Here is an 18,759-nt window from a genome sequence, read left to right on the forward strand (position 1 = left end):
CACAATGATTGCTAACAAGCATCATGGACACAATGATTGCTAACAAGCATCATGGACACAATGATTGCTAACAAGCATCATGGATGCAATGATTGCTAACAAGCATCATGGATGCAATGACAGCTAACAAGCATCATGGATGCAATGGTTGCTAACAAGTATCATGGACACAATGATTGCTAACAAGTATCATGGACACAATGACTGCTAACAAGCATCATGGACACAATGATTGCTAACAAGCATCATGGACACAATGATTGCTAACAAGCATCATGGACACAATCATTGCTAACAAGCATCATGGACACAATCATTGCTAACAAGCATCATGGACACAATGATTGCTAACAAGCATCATGGACACAATGATTGCTAACAAGGATCATGGACACAATGACTGCTAACAAGCATCATGGACACAATGACTGCTAACAAGCATCATGGACGCAATGATTGCTAACAAGCATCATGGACACAATGATTGCTAACAAGCATCATGGATGCAATGACAGACTAACAAGCATCATGGATGCCATGACTGCTAACAAGCATCATGGATGTAATGACAGCTAACAAGCATCATGGACACAATATATGATAGCTAACAAGCACCCTGAACTTGATGAATGCCAACATGATTCCTTAACACGATGATTGCCAACAAGATTCCTTAACTCGATGATTGCCAGCAAGATTCCTTAACTCGATGATTGTCAGCAAGATTCCTTAACTCGATAAATAACACGAGACATGACACACATACCATAAACTCAGTCTGACTACTGTTACAGAATCACAATGTTTGTCATGCAAAGAATGCTTTGATGTCACCACGAGTACTGACACCATATCAGGCCTACCTTTGAAAACTCACTGACTGCAACAATAAACTGTCACATGTCTACAATACACAGGGAGTCGGCAACAGAAAACAATGAGAACAGAACCAACTGAATATGTATAGTTACCTTGTGTAGATTAATTCATATTATAACAGCGGCAAGTGGCAAACATTTTGCTGTCTTCAGTGGGCTTTGAAGTGTTTAGCTTTTTTATTCTTTTCATGTATCCTTGACCATGGTTACATTTAGATTATATTTGCAAATTTCAGGGCTCGATTTGGCTCCATAAAACATGCACCTGAGCAACCTATTATTGAAAAATGCATGCTACTATTTATTGTAAAAAAATTCAAATCTGTTTTCAGTAACCCTTGTCCACGAAACATTTGATCAATACAAGGCACAACCTGGTTTTCATGTCAACATGCACTTGGTGCAAGTTAAATCAAGTTCCTTGAATCGAGCATATCAAGAAGGATGCAGCATTAATCCTTGGTTGCATGTGTCTGTATAGTTCTTTGTGACCTTCTTGTTCTTGTTCTTGATGTGTGGTAAACAAATTAATTAAATGGTTTAATGAATAAATTTCTCTCGGATATGCCTTTTACATACACCTCAATATGTATATTTCAAATCACATTCCATTGCAAAGATGCTGATTCCTCAACTGTTTTGTATGTAGCTCATGATGTGAAGTTTAAATCTAAGTGAGCTTAATGCCGCAATGAGCAGTATTAGTCAGGTATACCGCCTCACCTCAGCTTCATGTGGGAGATATGCCACAAGCTACTCCACAAGAAACAGACTATAATGATGACAGACCAAGAATCATAATCAGGGCAAATCGCACCCATGATCATAGACCTGGTATGCCTTAGGGTTGCAACTCTGACTTGTGAACTGTGATGCTGTGATGACAATAAGCATGAGGAAAATGCAGGCTGGATAATATTACTAACTCAGCATAATACAAACCTAATAACAATGTGCATCTAAGGCAATATTGACATCAGAAAACATTCACATGACCACCAATATTTTTAGACAAAATATAAACTTTTCGACTTCCTTCTTCACACACACACACACACACACACAAAGTGCTTGTCAGGAAATTTCCAAATCACTAAAGCAACCTCCAGTGACAGCATCATTTTCAGACGAAGAAACAAATAGTATATATATAAAGCATCATTCATACAAAAGGCTGCCTGCCCACACCAATCTTCTGTAAGTCTTTGCCTGAGGAACCCTTGCTGTTGATTCTTTTCAACCTTAGAGAATGCAATTTATCAAGATGTGCTTGAACAAAATGAAAAACAGCTGTCATAATACTTTCAAGGCAATGAGTATATATATATAGACATAACATACAATGTTAGAACTTGAGCTATTTACCACTTGGCACTTGGGCTATGACAACATTCACTATGGACATCGTAACAGTCGAACAAACATTAACATCCATGTTGGAATGAGAGTTGACTTTGGTAAGAATGCGGTAATCATGACACACACATGCTTCATAAGTATTACATAGATTCAGGCATATTGCCTAAAGTTTGGAAAACATTTTGAAATAATAAGTATCTTCATGCACTGTAACAATACATTTGGCAGCAGCTGGTCGAGATGGCGACCAGCAGCTCTTCTTGCTTTGGTGGGGGCAGTCAAGTGACACGGACATATAAATAATACCTTGTAGATAACAAATGATCATGAATTGGAGGTGGTCATTATTCTAACTTGGAGGTGACTTTACTTCCACCCTTTGTCAACTTTGGGGTTAGCTTAGTTTTCCTCCATCTCGTCAACTTGGGGGTATATTTACCTTCATTCTGTCAAAAATGGGGTGTGTGTGTGTGTGTATGTGTGTGTGTGAGTGTGAGTGAGAGAGACTGTGTGTGTGTGTGTGTCTGTCTGTCTGTGTGTGTGTGTGAGTGTGAGAGAGAGTGTGTGTGTATGTGTGTCTGTCTGTCTGTCTGTGTGTGTGTGCTGTTTTTCACAAAATAATAATCACATAATCATAAGGCCAGTCTGTTCCTCTGATTGTCCAGGGCAATGCCATTGTTATTTATCCCAATTACCTATAATACACAAATCCCATAGCTGATAATTCAGCAGTCCCCGAAGGATCGGGCAACAGTGTTCAATTCTCTAACTGCAGTTTATAGCATATGTGTGAATCTAGGATATTGATATAAGCGCAAAGCTAATCTCTTGCTAACGTTAAAACTACTTCTAATACATAATGGAAGAACAGGTATTTCAAATCAGAACACATGCAAGACAAGTATTCACTAAGATGACCAGCATTGTTCCTATATTTTTACAAATTCAACTGCAAAGGTACTCTGCACTTTAACGTACCAAGTTCGATGTATTCAGTGCCCAGTGTTTCCAAGGGTGGCCACTCATTAATATCTACCTACTGTACCTATTTTAAGTAAGTGGATATTCAGAATACTTCACTATAATATAATATTAACAAAAACTACAGATAGTAAGGAAATGTCCGCACAAACAAATGACTAAAAACGGGATGCTATTCTGGTGGAGATTGCTTAATGATATAACAATTACACAATTATCTAATTGATTCCTCTAGCACTAGCTGATGTCACTAGCACTAGAACCACAAGCCTTAACAGCTGATCCTTCTAAACAAATCTATCAGCACTAAACTTCTTCTATGATTTCATGCATACACAAGACGATTAGGATCTGTATTGTCCCACCTTGTCTGTGGATGTGCCAGTTACACAGGTATCAGTGTTAGAAATTAAGGGGAACCAAGCTTAAGAAGTAACTTGGGCTTAACATTGCTTATTAACCAGCATGACAGCATTGGATTGGATTGGTTTCTTGTTTTACGCTGCACTCAGCAATATTACAGCTACATGACGGCAGTCTGTAAATAATCAAGTCTGGGCCAGACAATCCAGTGATTGACATCATGAACATCGATCCACGCAATTGGGATCGTGGATATGCGTCAACCAAGTTAGGGAGTCTGACCACCCGACCCCTTTAGACGTCTCCACCGACAAGCATAGTCGCCTCTTACGGCAAGCATGGGTTGCTGAAGACCTATTCTACCCCAGAACTTCAGAACATAATGAAGGAGGAAAGGTCCAAAATGTTGGGGTGGTACCTGTAGATACGGTGAAACCAAAAAGCCCAGGTGCCATGATGATGGGACCATGGATCATAGTTAAGATTAACAGGAAAAAACTTGGATGTAAATCCATGATCAGCAGATCATAGCATGGCAAAGGGAGGCGACTCTCCAAGCTAATAAAAGGATCAGAGAAGTGGATATACAGTAAACTATGTTTATAACGAACTGACGAAAATAACGAACTGGTCTTTGGTCCGAGCCAGCAGCTGTACATATGCTTATAACGAACCACGGTTACAACGGACTAGAATTGGTGGTCGCTTTGAGTTCGTTATAACTGTAGTTAACTGAAGTTCTTAAATTTAAGGATCCCCAATAGCTATACTCTCAACAAATGAAAAGGACCCCTGGCTTTGTTCTTAATTTCTAACATTGAGTCCTGCATTCACATTCATAATAGCAAATCAAACTGAAACAGTTTGAATATCCCTGGCCATTTGTTAACTGCATGATAGATACAGGTACGGAAAACATCACAAAATTCACAGAGTAAAAACAATCATCCACTGTTCTAAGTCATAACTGTATAAAATATTTTGATAAAGAGTGGCGCCATTGTGTTCACTGAGTCAAACATTGGAGAATAGGAAAGTGAGAAACTCTTACACAACAGTACATGATTCTTCACACTGTAGTACTGAGATGTACAAAACTGTTTTGATAAAGCCATAAACTGCATAGCATGTAAACAATAATCACTTCTGTCTGAGTTTACTGTGACCACAACCATATTCAAGGCTTGAATTTGATCTTGTAGAGTTTCAACTTGAAACCAAGCAGCTCTGTCAGAACTGCTGAAAATGCTGAGAGAACAACAACCTTTGTGATATTGTAGATGAGAGGGTTTGCAGAGAACCCAGAAATCTTGAATGGACTCTCCAACTCCTGAAACATGAAACAGTTGTTTCTGTAGATCTAAGATATGAAGGTGTCTTTAAACTGGAAAACAACATCAACTGTCAATTAATATTTCAAAACTATTCAGGTGTACATTTCATATGTTCATAATCTTCATGATTAGATGGTGATCGAAAAAAAGGGCAAAGAAGGAAAAATATTTGCTTCTTTTTACTGTTCTACAAGGCTTAAAATGTATCCAAGTCTGATCTGAAGGGGGCATACAACATCAGCTGGATGAATCCTCATGACCAGATCTCATACAGCAATGCTGGACAGAAGGAGATAACAGAGGGCAATGTCTCACATTACAATTACAATGAAGCTTATCCTGATTCAACCCATGGCACATCAAAATTGGGGTCTTTTGAAGATCTTATCGAGGTACTGATCACACTTTTTAACTATTTTAGTGCCTTTTGAAGGCAGATTCAAATGAAAGGCTGTATAAAGCCTGTGTGAACCATGAGCTTGATATTACCTTGAGAAGCTCCTCGGCCAGTTTAAGGACGTTGTTGGCCAGCATCAACTCCTCCTTCTTGTGGGGCTTCTGCTCCATCTGCAGGTACAAGTTGATCTGAAACAAGGCAGTAAATGTTAGTACAAGATGAAGAGCTGTAGGTTGATCTGAAACAAGGCAGCATATGCGAATATAACCAGAGATACAGGTTGATTGGAAACAAGGCAGTATATGCAAATACAGCCAGAGCTACAGGTTGATTGGAAACAAGGCAGTATATGCGAATATAACCAGAGCTACAGTTATATTGGAAACAAGCCAGGATATGTGAATACAACCAGAGCAGTAGGTTGACTGGAAACAAGGCAGTATATGCAAATATAACCAGAGCTACAGGTTGACTGGAAACAAGGCAGTATATGCAAATATAACCGGAGCTACAGGTTGACTGGAAACAAGGCAGTATATGCAAATATAGCCAGAGCTACAGGTTGACTGGAAACAAGGCAGTGAATGTGAATACAACCAGAGCTACAGGTTGATCGGAAACAAGGCAGTACATCCGAATATAGCCAGAGCTACAGGTATATTGGAAACAAGCCAGGATATGTGAAAATAACCAGAGCTACAGGTTGATCGGAAACAAGGCAGTATATGCGAATATAGCCAGAGCTACAGGTATATCGGAAACAAGGCAGTATATGCGAATATAGCCAGAGCTACAGGTATATCAGAAACAAGCCAGGATATGTGAAAATAACCAGAGCTACAGGTTGATCCCAAACAAGGAAGTAAATGTTAGTACAAACACCAGAGCTACAGACTGGTCTGAAACAAGGCAGTACATTAACGTACAAACAGCTCTGTGTTGGAGTACCACAAGCCTCAAAAAGAATCTGGAGGAAATGTCGATAAGGAGTGTAGAATAACCTACTTGGGGGGTAAACCAAACCTAGTGTGTCAATGTTGATACTAAGGACGTCCCTGTTATACTGAGATAAGGTAATGCTGTTGGAGATAAAGGAAGATGTAAAGTGAGACACAGATGTAACTTCACACCACTGTGACATCAATATGTTGAAATTTGACATCCGTCACCCTCACTTCACAGCTTCTACAAGATAGTCACTAAAATACATTGTACTTTAGGGCTGGGACAGGTAACCCAGGTAATCGGGTCAGGTGGGTACAGAGTAGAACCCAGGTACCCACAGGACTACCCTGACTGTGGTTAGTTATATATTGCTTAATGGCAAAAATTATCTAGCACTCCATGGTTACACAACAAGTCACTAGTGTTCGCATTTCTTTCAGACTATCCAAACATTCCTTCTGACTTTATATGTTTGAATAACGATAAAACTTCAGTCAACTTCAGTGTATGCATGACCAGATTGTTTCATACGATTATCTAAATAAATGTTACCAGGGCTGAGGTCATACTATTCCCAATTGGACATTTGGAACTATCTCTTGAGAACTACAAGCGGGTACCCAGGTAGGGTCAGGTAATAGGGGGCGGGTACCTGGGTAGTAAATTGGACTCATCCCAGCCCTAGTACATTTCTTTGAGATGCATTTAGAAGTTGGGAGTACTAAGTAAGGATAAGACATATGTATGAACAACTTCCTTATTACAATTAGGAGTGACGTTTCGGTGTAGATTCTAACACTGTTATCAAGTGATCATTATACACAGTAGTCTCATAGACACAAGGAGAAGGGGTGAAGTGTGTCGGACCCTCTTTATTCAAGTACTTGACTGGAAGTACTCCTGTGCACTGCACAAGGTCTGTAGGAGTCACTTGGGCATAATCCCAACAAAGAATTCTTCTGCAATCAAATTTACATAATTATGCAAAAATATCCTTTAATTTCAATGGCATTCACAGTTCTTAGCTTATAAACAGTTATTCATCAGTGTCTTCTGAATAAAGTTTTAATGTAAGGCTAAAAAAAATAATAGTCTTGGTGCTCAGGGACCACCCGCATCATCATAAAGTTTGCCGTACATTTGTTTTTATTTCCATTTTTACCCCCAAAAAATTAAAAAATCCTTACATATTCCAAGTCTAAGGGTTGTTAAATAGTGTATTCCAGTAATACTTTATGTAGGCCTTTCCCAGGTTGATTGTTTGCAAAAGTTTATTTGGTTGCACAACTCTTTATTTGGTTTGAACAATTCCCCCCCCCCCCCCCCCCCCCCCCCCCCCCTACCTCCCTAAAAAAAAAGACAAAAAAACAAAACACAGCCCACCCGCACTATATTTTCAAAATCCTTTGCCTGAGAACCAATTCTTTTATTTTTCTAAGACTAATGTGACATCTCTACCAATGATGCAAGAACAGGAACTCACTTGTTCTGTGATGAGCACTGACAGGTTGCGGTACTTCTTGTTGATCTTCAGACCGAGGGTCATGAAGCGGAGGAGGTAGACACCAAGAGCGAGACACCAGAACACCAACTCCCAGTTACACTCAAAGTCCAAGTATGTTTCTGCATCCTTCAGCATCTGTAACCATGGTAACATTGGGATGCAGCTGTCCCACAACACGTGAACATCTCAAACATTTAACCACAATCCTCTACACTTACAGTGATGACCTGTTAATCTGGACAGCTGTTCCAATCAACTTGTTCACATCAACAAGCACTTGTGTTATTAGCGGCTGTTAGCAATATTCATGAAATTCATGGTGGACATTAAAAAAGAGTCCTAATTTCGGTCCTGGAGTCATGTTCTTGCCATTATACTCAATAACACCTGCAAATCTGAAAACACATGTTTATCTTCTCACTACACCGTACTTACCTGTAGGCACATGAGTGTAACGATGCAGATAGCGAGCAGGAAGGTGGCAGACACAATAACATCCACAGATCTCTGGGGCCCCCGGCGCTGAAACAAATAATAAAAATATTTAAAGGGACAGGAATTTGGTACCACTCAATGAAGCATAGTCTCCCTTTAACTTGATTTCTTATTACATTTTCGAACATATCACTTATACAAGAACAATTTTCAGAAACTAGGAAATTAATTACTTTCAAAATTATAAACTTTTCCAAACAAGGCATGCCATGATTAGGCTATGGCCACTAAGTGGTTTGGGGCTCCCCTTTTGAAATGACCCCACTTTCTTGTCAATAGTGGGCCTAAAAGCCTTCTTTTCTGTCAACTTGAATGAACACTTATTTGCATGAAATGATGGATCCTTCTTGAATATTGTAACTCATGTTGTAGGAAAATCTATTCTTGGTCAAACAGCAGCCAAAAAAATATAACTAACCACTTCTCTTGGAAAAAGCAGTTTGTTTGGGACAATGTTTTGTCATCACGACAGAAAGGCTCTGCTTGGTTCGCTCCTTCACTTGCAATTTGGTTTGCTAATCACCCTGCCTTGGAGTGTACCATCACAAGATTCCGTCCCCTAATACTTCATTCCAGTGATATGATATGATAGTGTAATGAAGGCCTCACACACTGTGATGAAGCTAGCTTCGTACCCTTACGCACTGTTCACTTCCCAATATAATACTGGCAAAACAAGCATGTTAACAAATTTTATGTCAAAATGATGCATGTTGAGGTATATATATGACAATCCTTTGTATTAGGAACCATGATGCGAGTGAGTGATAATTCTTGCGTCATTATTGAAAAAGAGTGTATTGAACACAAGAATGAATGATGGCAGGATATATTCCTACCACTACTCAGACACCATCCTAGACCCTGGCACAATCTGCTGCAACCACGCACCATGATACACAGGTAATGTTTGTTTGTTTGTTGTTTAAGGCCACACTAAGCAATATTCCAGCTATTACAGATATATACAGGTAATGTTTATATGGTGGTTGACCTATATCCATCACAACTATGTCCTCAAACTGTTGTACAACAATCATCAAAACATCAAGATAGACGGGGATGAAGATGTTACCTTGAGGTAAGATCGCAGAGACAGCCATGTTTTGATGTTTCTGACTTTACTGAGACGGAAATGCGGCATGTCAAATTTGCGGGCTCGACGAGAAGATGTGAGGTAGCAGAAATGCTTGGCATACAACAGGCGCTACAAACAGAAGAAGTATATCAGGTTTTATAAGATTGTCTGTGTGTATCTTGTCTGAATTCTTAACACAAACTGTAGGAAATCAGTGTACTTATCTCCCCTTGATCAGGGTATAATAACATGAACAAGCCATTTTACAAGTCAGCACACAAGCCAGACATGACTGCATAAAAAATGTAATAGTACATACATAATTTGAATGGTGGTTCAAGCTTGGTTAACCTTCAACACTAAAGAAACTGTTCGTGTCTATTTTTAGTCAAGTATGCAAATTAGGCATTTCAAACATTTTTCAAACTGGCAAAAATGTCAGATGATCATCAATTTACTTGGGATGGAAAAAGATATTCTGATATAAAAGATACTACAGTAGTAAGCCAGCTTTAAATCCATCAAAAGTTAGAAAGAATGTATATATATATTACCCAATCTCATCAAAGGCAGATCTTAGTTCTCGATAGTACTGAACAAAAATCTGTGGACATCCCATTATGGGTCACATAAGAATGACCTTTCGCGAACTTTGACCAACCAATGGAATGCCTGACAAGAAGTCTACATAGGCCAATCAGAAGGCAGCTTTCTCGTAATTTATGGCACTAGTTTCGCTTCAAGACATATTTTGACAAATTCTTGATTAAAAATTTGAAAACTGAACAAAAGAACATTCTGGAATGTCTAATTGATGACCTTGATTGTATGGATTCAGTCATAAAGCATGTAACTGTTGTTCGAAATACCCTGTGTCAAATGTTTTCGTGGATGCATGATTAGAAAACAAATTCCGAGTGTCACTTTCATGATCTGGTAAGCGACACTCTGATTGGTCGAAAGGTGTTTCTGACGTGACCAGTAATGGGATGTCCTCAGATCTTTGTTTAGCAGTTGCGAGAACTAACACCTGATTTTAATGACATCCCAAAGGTGTATTTTATAAATCATTATTGTACCATACTACTCAACTTTTGATAGGGATCACGAGGTATGTCACTTTATTTAAACATACACTTGACATATTATGAGATTCAGTTTTGTGCATCATGTAAAGATAAAAGAATTAAAAGTGGAGAAGCATATATAAAATGTCCTCTTATATAAGCATGTTTCATTATTGTACCATGGCTCAAATTATTGCAATGATACTTTGATGAAACTTTACAGCCTACAAAGTAGAGGCCTCAGTGACTACATCTGGATATATCTGTGTGACTGCCATGCCCCAACTAACCTGTTTAAATGTCCTGTCAGCCACAGACAGCAGGAAGAAGAAGATGAGACTAAGGCACAACCTCTGCGTAACACCATTCACAGCAAATAAACTACGTCTGAAACAGAGATGGAATACACATCAACTCACAACTTGATAAAGACCAATCTCTTAAAAATCACATCATTTACTCCAATACAATACCTCACTGTGTCAATATCTCATGGCAATTCCATTGAAGGTCACATCAGGTGAACCCTCCAAACTTTGATTGCCCAATCTAAAAGAAGGATACATAATTCCTTCAGCCAAACAGATGTCAACTTACTAAAACAATTCGGCCTTCATTTCTTTACCGTCATGATTCTGAAATTTTGATCTTTGCAAAAGAAAAACGCTGCAGAACACAAATATACCCTCAACCGTCAATCCTTATGGGTGTAGATGCTGACAATATAAAAGAGCGGCTTGATGTTTTTGCATTCAGAACTCCTTGATTGTATTTATATTCAACATGATCCAGATACAGAAATCAGATGCTTGCTTGTAAGCTTTGTCCGCTCAAACCAAGAAGATAGAAGCCTCCTCGTTGATTGGCTGATAAGAAAATCAATCTGACGAGAGCACCTATGAAGGGGTTGTATGAACTTTACACAGAGAGATATCATATTGGAGTAACATATCTAATTTTGAAGAGACTGGCTAGAGATGATCAATGGCAGTACATTACCAATCAAGGGCCATTGGTGCTGAATGTTATCAGATGTTTGATCTGCAAGGCAGATACCAGGATGTATTTGGCCGAGTACTGTTGTGGGTGTGTAAATATTTTGAACAAGGAATAGGGAGTGTAAGACTGTCCAGTAAAATCAGCTTGTAGAATATGACATGAGTTACATGTGGAAAATTTTTTATTACACTTTCTCAGTAAAGTACAAATTTTAGTTCTTTTGGGGTGGAGAAACATGTTACATTTGACCAATTTCTAAAAGCCATCGTCTATTCACTGACGTGTGTATTCAGATGAACAAAGACAGTAAATGCTACTGCAATGAACCGAGCTGCCTGAGTTTAATAGAATTCAATCAAGGAAGTCACAGAGTCTGACAACTGATCCATTGAGTTGCCTCTTATAGCCAGCATAGGTTGCTGGATCCCGATTCTAACCCAGAGTTCCTCCTGAAGCACCGTCTCCAGCTGCACCTACCTCCAGGGATTCTGCTGCAGCTGGTCCCACAAACTGCAGATCCCGGCCAGCTTGAACAGATCCGGCAGCTGCTTGATGTGATACAGCCGGAACACCAGCGGCACACAGGCCATGATGATGGACAGGACCAGGCCAATGATGATGTAGTCGGAGCTCTCGGGCATGTTGTCCACCTTGTCGATGATGGCCCAGCCAATGTCCAGAGCTGTCAGATCCACCTTCTTACATTCATTGCCTTCCCATAAAACACAGCTCACTGAAAGAATATACATCATTGCAAATATGTGTATTAAACCCACACCACAAACCATCAATGACTCCTTATGATGACAAATGCATACATCTTGCTTGCGAGGGAAGAGATGAAAACAGTCCTAAAAGTTATATCTGAAGTGTCTGCAGACTCAATAGACTAGTGTTTGTTTGTTTTTTTGTTTGTTGTTTAATGCAGCACTCAGCAAAATTCCAGCTATGACGGCGGTCTGAAAATAATCGAGTCTGGACCAGACAATCCAGTGATTGATATCATGATCATGATGTACAAAAATGTATATAGCGATGTGCATGCGTGTGTACTTGGCTGCTTGTACTAAGAAGTGATATTACGCTTTAAAACATGAAGTTGGATTGGACGATGATGATATTGTCAAGTAGGAAAGCAACAACCTCTCTCATTGGCTGTTTGATAACCTACCTTTCCTTTATACACTGTTAAAATAATAATTTTGTGGGAATGTTCAGTGATGACGATTGGGCGGCTTAGATTTGTTTCTGTTACATGCCTCTCTCATGCAGAACACCACCAGAGGGTTATGATGACCCTTAGTTTTCCACCATTCTAAAATAACCAAGAGGTACAAAAATGCCTGTATTCACAGCGACTTTTAACAAGTTACCTTTATCAGGAGGTGGAATATGGCTGACACCAGTGGAAGATGCTGTAGGCTGCAATACAGAGACCTCAGTTCAGTTCAATCTGAATGAATACGCATGGCCCTACTCCAGTTTCTCAACAACGGTAAACCCCTTCACAACACAGCACACCATGGCCCCGTTCCTCAAAGCGATCTTAGCACTAAGGTGATCGTAAGTCCCATACTTTAACATAGGTTTACGATCATCGTAGTGCTAAGATCGCTTTGAGGAACGGGACCCAGGGGACCAGGGCACCAGGGCACCAGGGCCAACTTGCACAAAACGATCTTAGCGCTGCGACTATTGTAAGCTTATGTTTAAAGTGTGAGAGTTACGATCATCTTAGCGCTAAGATCGCTTTGTGCAAGCGAGTCCAGGTAAGTGATCTAAGCTCTATAACCATTGTATGCCTAAACATGCTAAAAGTTGAAGTTCAGAAGTTACAACAGTTAAAGTGCTATGATTGCTGTGTGCATGTAGGCCCTGAAATCAGGTCTGTATGTTGGTCAGAAGTTACAATAGTTAAAGTGCTATGATTGCTGTGTGCATGTAGGCCCTGAAATTAGGTCTGTATGTTGGTCAGTGGCTACAATAGTTAAAGCGCTATGATTGCTGTGAGCATGTAGGTCCTGAAATCAGGTCTTTATGTTGGTCAGAAGTTACAATAGTTAAAGTGCTATGATTGCTGTGTGCATATAGGCCCTGAAATTAGGTCTGTATGTTGGTCAGTGGCTACAATGGATATGTTGATGACTTGATTCCTTCTTCATGAGGTATGGAGATTGATGGATATGCAAAGCTGCTTGCTATATTGAACCATGTTGGATAACAATCATGCTAACCTTATACTGTGAGTGTGTCAGCAGGGTTTGAGTGAGTGAGTGAGTGAGTGAGTGAGTGAGTGAGTGAGTGAGTGAGTGAGTGAGTGAGTGAGTGAGTGAATATGGTTTTATACCATTTTTAGCAATATTCCAGCAATATCACGGCAGTGGACACCAGAAATGGTACATTGTACCCATGTTGGGAAACAAACCCGGGTCTTCGGCGTGACGAGCGAATGCTTGAACCACTAGGCTACCCGACCGCCCTAAGCAGGGTTTTACCATATGGCTACATACATTAATAAAATAATAAATTGCAAACTGCATGTTACAAATAATTGACATCTTTATTCCTGATGCTAGTATTTTAGATTTCAATGGATGATTTTCTTAACTCTGACATTGAAATCCCAAGCGATAATATGCTTAAACCTTCAGGGCTCGTGCAATATGACATTCATACAGTTCTTGTATACAGTGAACTTCGGTTGTAATGAACTCAAATGGACCACTAATTTTAGTTTGTTATAACCGTAGTTCGTTATAAGCATGTATACCTAATTTAATCAGTAAGCAATGGTAAGTGTCTGCGCCCAAAGAATCTGTTCGTTATAAGCGTGTTCGTAACAAACATAGTTTACGACATATAATGCTCCTCTTGTCACAAGCCTATGACCCTGAAATGTATTACTCAGGGTCCCCTGTACTCGAAATTAGATGGACTCAGGTATATCACTGAACATGCTTGGGACGGACTTTAAAAATCAAACTTGGATCATGAGGAATGCTGAGTGAAACACAAATGTTTTAACCACAAGGATACCCAGGTACTATCAGTCACAATGCCCCAAGCAAGGATTCATCTCGGAATCCATACTAAGTGAACTTGCCAGGCAAACTGGAATTTATCTATACAAAATTTGGTACTGTTTAGCAGTTTTTTCTTAATTTACCACTGAAGTATATGATGTAGATTAAGCATTAAAGCTTCTATGTCTGTATTGTTCCTGTTGTATCAGTTAAATACAACCATCTTGACCAAGCCATGACTTTAGTTGTAATTATATAAACAAGCATTTGAAATTTTTGCTGACTTGTAGTCGAATAATGGCCTCTGAACAGATGTAGATAAATATCTGTTTGTATGACAAAGCTAGGAAGGTAATATGTACCTTGCTGGTCCTACACTTACTGTGCTTGGGTGAATTATTTGCAACTGATCAATCAATGTGTTATGACAGTCATGCATATGAACTGTGAAGGAAGTCTGAGGGCTATAACACCTTTTTCTTGTGTTGGATACGAAGTGCATTAATCAAAAGGCTATGCCCAACATGTCTGGACCTACTGACCGGCTGTAACAAGTTGATGACGTTCAGGTTGCTGGTGGTCCATCCTTGGGTGTGCAGCTCGTCGTTCTCAACCTGGTTCTCTCCGCTGTCAGTCAGCTCGGCCTCCGATCCGCAACTCGATGAGTAGGATGAGGAGGTGGTCACGTCCGACTGTATCCGGTCCTCCCACTCCTCCGAACTCATTGTTACCTGCATAGTGCAACAATATCCTACAGTTCATTGCATTTGATGCATGTAAGTCAGCTTTGCACACAGGGACTGAAATTCATAAATATATTGTATAAGCATGTAAATGATAAGTAATTATCAATATGACATCAATAACACCTCTGAGTGAATATTGCTATTTACAGCACCAGCAGCTATTCATGGTGCTCAACTTATGGTGATGTGTTCTATGTTCTGAAAACTACATGCACAGCAAACCCAGTCACCAACCTTGCTACCAACATACATATTGACATACAGTATCCGCCTTAACTACCTGCCTGAAATATTCCAAACTGCATTACAACAAGCAGACACAACAAGTGTTACTCACCTTATTTCCTGTGTCTGGAGTTGCAGGACCTGGTGTAGTTTCGTTCTCCGAGGAACTTCCAACCACCGCACCAGGCTTCACAGACTGAGGCCACAGTCCTAGGTTATTTGGCACAACACGTGATCTTGCAACTTCCCCGAGATCTGCACTCTTATTGGCACTAATAACACGCCGACGTCGTCGTAATGATGTCCCAGACATGGATAACTTCACATCTGTGATAATCTCATTTTCCGATACATCTTCTGCATCAGAATCCAGCCTTGATTTCTTTGCAAGGTCTGATAATCTACGTGTGATCTCTAAATGTGTCTGCTTACTCTGAGTTTGAGGTAACTCTGTTCCACAACTATCCCTGAGATCATGGGAACTTTTGCAAAATTGGCCCGAATCCCCTAACTGTACTTTTGATTCATGTTCTGAATCTGAATGAATATCATCAGAAATTCTTTCAGAATCAGCAAAATTTTCTTCCTCCAATCCATCCCTGGCACTGCCCTTCAGGATTATCTCCCCTATTGCTCCTGGCAAATGCAAATCATTATCCTGAGATTCAGATCCAAAGGAAGAAAAGTCTTCCTCCAAAAAATCAATATGATTAACAGAAGACAATTTATCACATGCACTATTTGCAGACAAATGTTTACACTTTGTGTTCACATCCAACCCTTCCTTGTGACAAATCTGCTCTACAGAATCTTCGTTCCTGGAGTCAACATTCAAATGACCCTCATGAGAGACAGATTCTAGTGCAGATTTTCCAGTCTCCAACTGAACATAATTTTGTTGATTTTTCTTCTGATTGTTAACTTTTACGTAATCCTTTTGATTTTTTTCTTTTGGTGAGATACTTCTTCTGCATTCCATTTTTTGAGGGTTTCTTTTAACTGACATGTTTTTCTGTTTGCCCTTCCTGTCTTGTCCACTAAGATTATCCCTTGCACTTCCCTTGCCTGACCTAGAGGCCTCATTGTCCAGGGACGTGTCAGAGACAACCGTAAAACTCCTTGCTGATTGTGACCGTGACGCTGCCAAATCGGATGGAATGCTGTCCTGAGATTTCTGACTACTTGTAGAAATGCCAACCTTACTAACACGTTTCTTTGATTTAGAGAGACTTCTGAAAAGAAATAATTGTGAATATTTATACATGTAAAAGTCAACATCAATGTATACTCAAAACAAGCAAAATGAAGGTGTTATGTGAGATGACGATTTTGAAACTGTATCAACATTATCAAGATGAAATATTTCTTTAATATTAGTATATAAGACTGTTGATGAACTCAAAAGTTCTTTTCTTATTTTTATAAATTATATGGGTCATTGAGAACATACATGACTAGTCTAAGTCAGATAGGGAAACAATTTGTGATTTCATATTTATAAACATGGTGACCAGGCGATGAATTAATTGCCAAAAGCAGTTAGCTGAAAACAATAAAACAAATTCATATTCCGTGATGAGTTGAGGTGAGTTGAGGTGAGGTGGGGTGAGGTTTAACATTGTGTACAAGATTATTGCACTAATATAGCGATGTTCATGCATACGTGTAAAGCTGCTTGTACAAGTCAAGAGTTATGCAGGTTTTAGACTTAAGTCTTCACCCAGTCAGATACACTTTCGCAGTTTAACATAGATATCCCACTCAGACACATTATACTGACCCCGAGCCAACCAGTATCTAGTTGTAGCACCAGGCAGGATAACAACAAGTACCATCTTTTAACATCTTTAGGTCTGACATGGCAAGGGAATTGAGCCTGGTATCTGAGCATACACCCTGTCCACTAGATCATAGAGGTCTTACCAGTTACCACAGTGGTAAACTACCTGACAAACGATAATAACAGCACTTACAACAGAACTGGATCATTCAGAGACTCTCAGATGCAACATCAAGATGCTTGCGAAGTTTGCACTAACCTGTTGAGTTTGTTGAGATCCCTGTGTGGAGTTTTGTGAGAGAAGTGTGACACCACAGTCTGGGAGTGAATCAAAGCCAGCACCATCATCAGTATGGCAGGCATCATCACCTCCGACAGAGACAGTTCCTGGAGAAGCCATCACAAGTTACATCCTCCAGTCAACGGTTAACATTGTACAGAGATGCCTACCCCAGTCTGAGGCAAGTTCAGTTTAGTCATTTAGAAAACAGCAACATATTCAAGCTATATCACACAATCCTGTTAATAATCAGACAAAGAAGTGATTGACATTATGAAATACTCATATACCCACCGCTTATATGACAAGTCTGGCTGCTATTGAAACTTAAAAGATAAATTTTTCAAAACTCCCTAACTATCAAAAGACACCAGTTTTCCACTAGACCTATCTATGTGCCAAGTTTGGTGAAGAAATATTGTGCAGTTTTCAAGATCTGCTCCGGAAAGGAGCACTACCATCATTTTCAGTCAAGTCAAAGTCGATGCCCTGGAAACTCAAAAAATATTTTTTTCAAAAATCCCATACAATTAAAAGGCACCAGTTCACCACTAGACCTATCTATGTGCCAAGTTTGGTAAAGATATCTCTCTTGTTTTCTTAATTCTGTTCCAGAAACAAAATGTGATGGACGGACAGTACTCATTCCTATATCCCCCTTCCATTGCTCAGAGTTATATTATGGACAATTCTTAGCTGAGCTTACTAGACTTGGGCTTTGGACTCGTGACTGAAGCTGCAGACTGTTTAAGACAAGAACAGCTTACTATGGTTACTGCCAACTTAATAGCAAGCTTCATATAGATATGGAACACTAAAATTCAAGGCTTTTTCAAGGCTTTCCATTGTCATTTTCAAGGCTTTTCTAGTTGGGTTATAAGCCTTAGTGTGTCAATATACTAGTCATGAGAAAAACATTGCAAATTTTCCATCAAGATATATTTTCACAAACAAAAATTAAATAAATTAGGCCTGTCATAAATTTTAATACTTTTATTAACAAATGTATGTCGTTTTCTACAAATTCAAGGATTTAAAAGCTATTTAGGTGATTTTCAAGGCTTTTCAACGATGACACTACAAATCAAAGTTTCTCCAGGGGGACTTTAAAATTAGAGAATTTAAAGAAGGCCTTTTCCAGCCTGTATTGGAACATATTCTAACATGGGTTAACACAGGTGTTTAGTTGTTTGAACAGTGTTATGACAAATAACATATATTAACTAAATGTGCATCTTGGCATCATATACGACTTGGCAAAGTACAATCTGTAAAACTGGAGCTGCCAAAATACCAAATGTAAAA

At 39.3% G+C, this 18,759-nt stretch overlaps 1 protein-coding gene across 2 annotated transcripts in view; it reads right to left on the bottom strand.

The window, feature by feature from the left end:
- Positions 1-561: 561 nt before the first annotated feature.
- The window catches only part of LOC139475416 (protein PHTF2-like), a 54,504-nt gene continuing 36,306 nt past the window's right edge, over positions 562-18,759 (bottom strand). For both annotated transcript variants that reach the window (XM_071258638.1, XM_071258633.1), the window contains exons 7-17: positions 17,434-17,561; positions 15,507-16,626; positions 14,966-15,154; positions 12,774-12,822; positions 11,878-12,133; positions 10,692-10,788; positions 9,332-9,463; positions 8,197-8,283; positions 7,741-7,896; positions 5,405-5,500; positions 562-4,911 (exon numbers count right to left, since the gene is read on the bottom strand). In XM_071258638.1, coding sequence (XP_071114739.1) covers positions 4,759-4,911; positions 5,405-5,500; positions 7,741-7,896; positions 8,197-8,283; positions 9,332-9,463; positions 10,692-10,788; positions 11,878-12,133; positions 12,774-12,822; positions 14,966-15,154; positions 15,507-16,626; positions 17,434-17,561 — 2,463 coding nt within the window. In that variant the 3' untranslated portion in view covers positions 562-4,758. The remainder of the gene's footprint in view (positions 4,912-5,404; positions 5,501-7,740; positions 7,897-8,196; positions 8,284-9,331; positions 9,464-10,691; positions 10,789-11,877; positions 12,134-12,773; positions 12,823-14,965; positions 15,155-15,506; positions 16,627-17,433; positions 17,562-18,759) is intronic.

The sequence above is a fragment of the Haliotis cracherodii genome, unplaced genomic scaffold (genome assembly GCF_022045235.1).
Source record: "Haliotis cracherodii isolate W230 unplaced genomic scaffold, xgHalCrac1.p SCAF_1, whole genome shotgun sequence".
Classification (NCBI taxonomy): Eukaryota; Metazoa; Mollusca; class Gastropoda; order Lepetellida; family Haliotidae; genus Haliotis; species Haliotis cracherodii.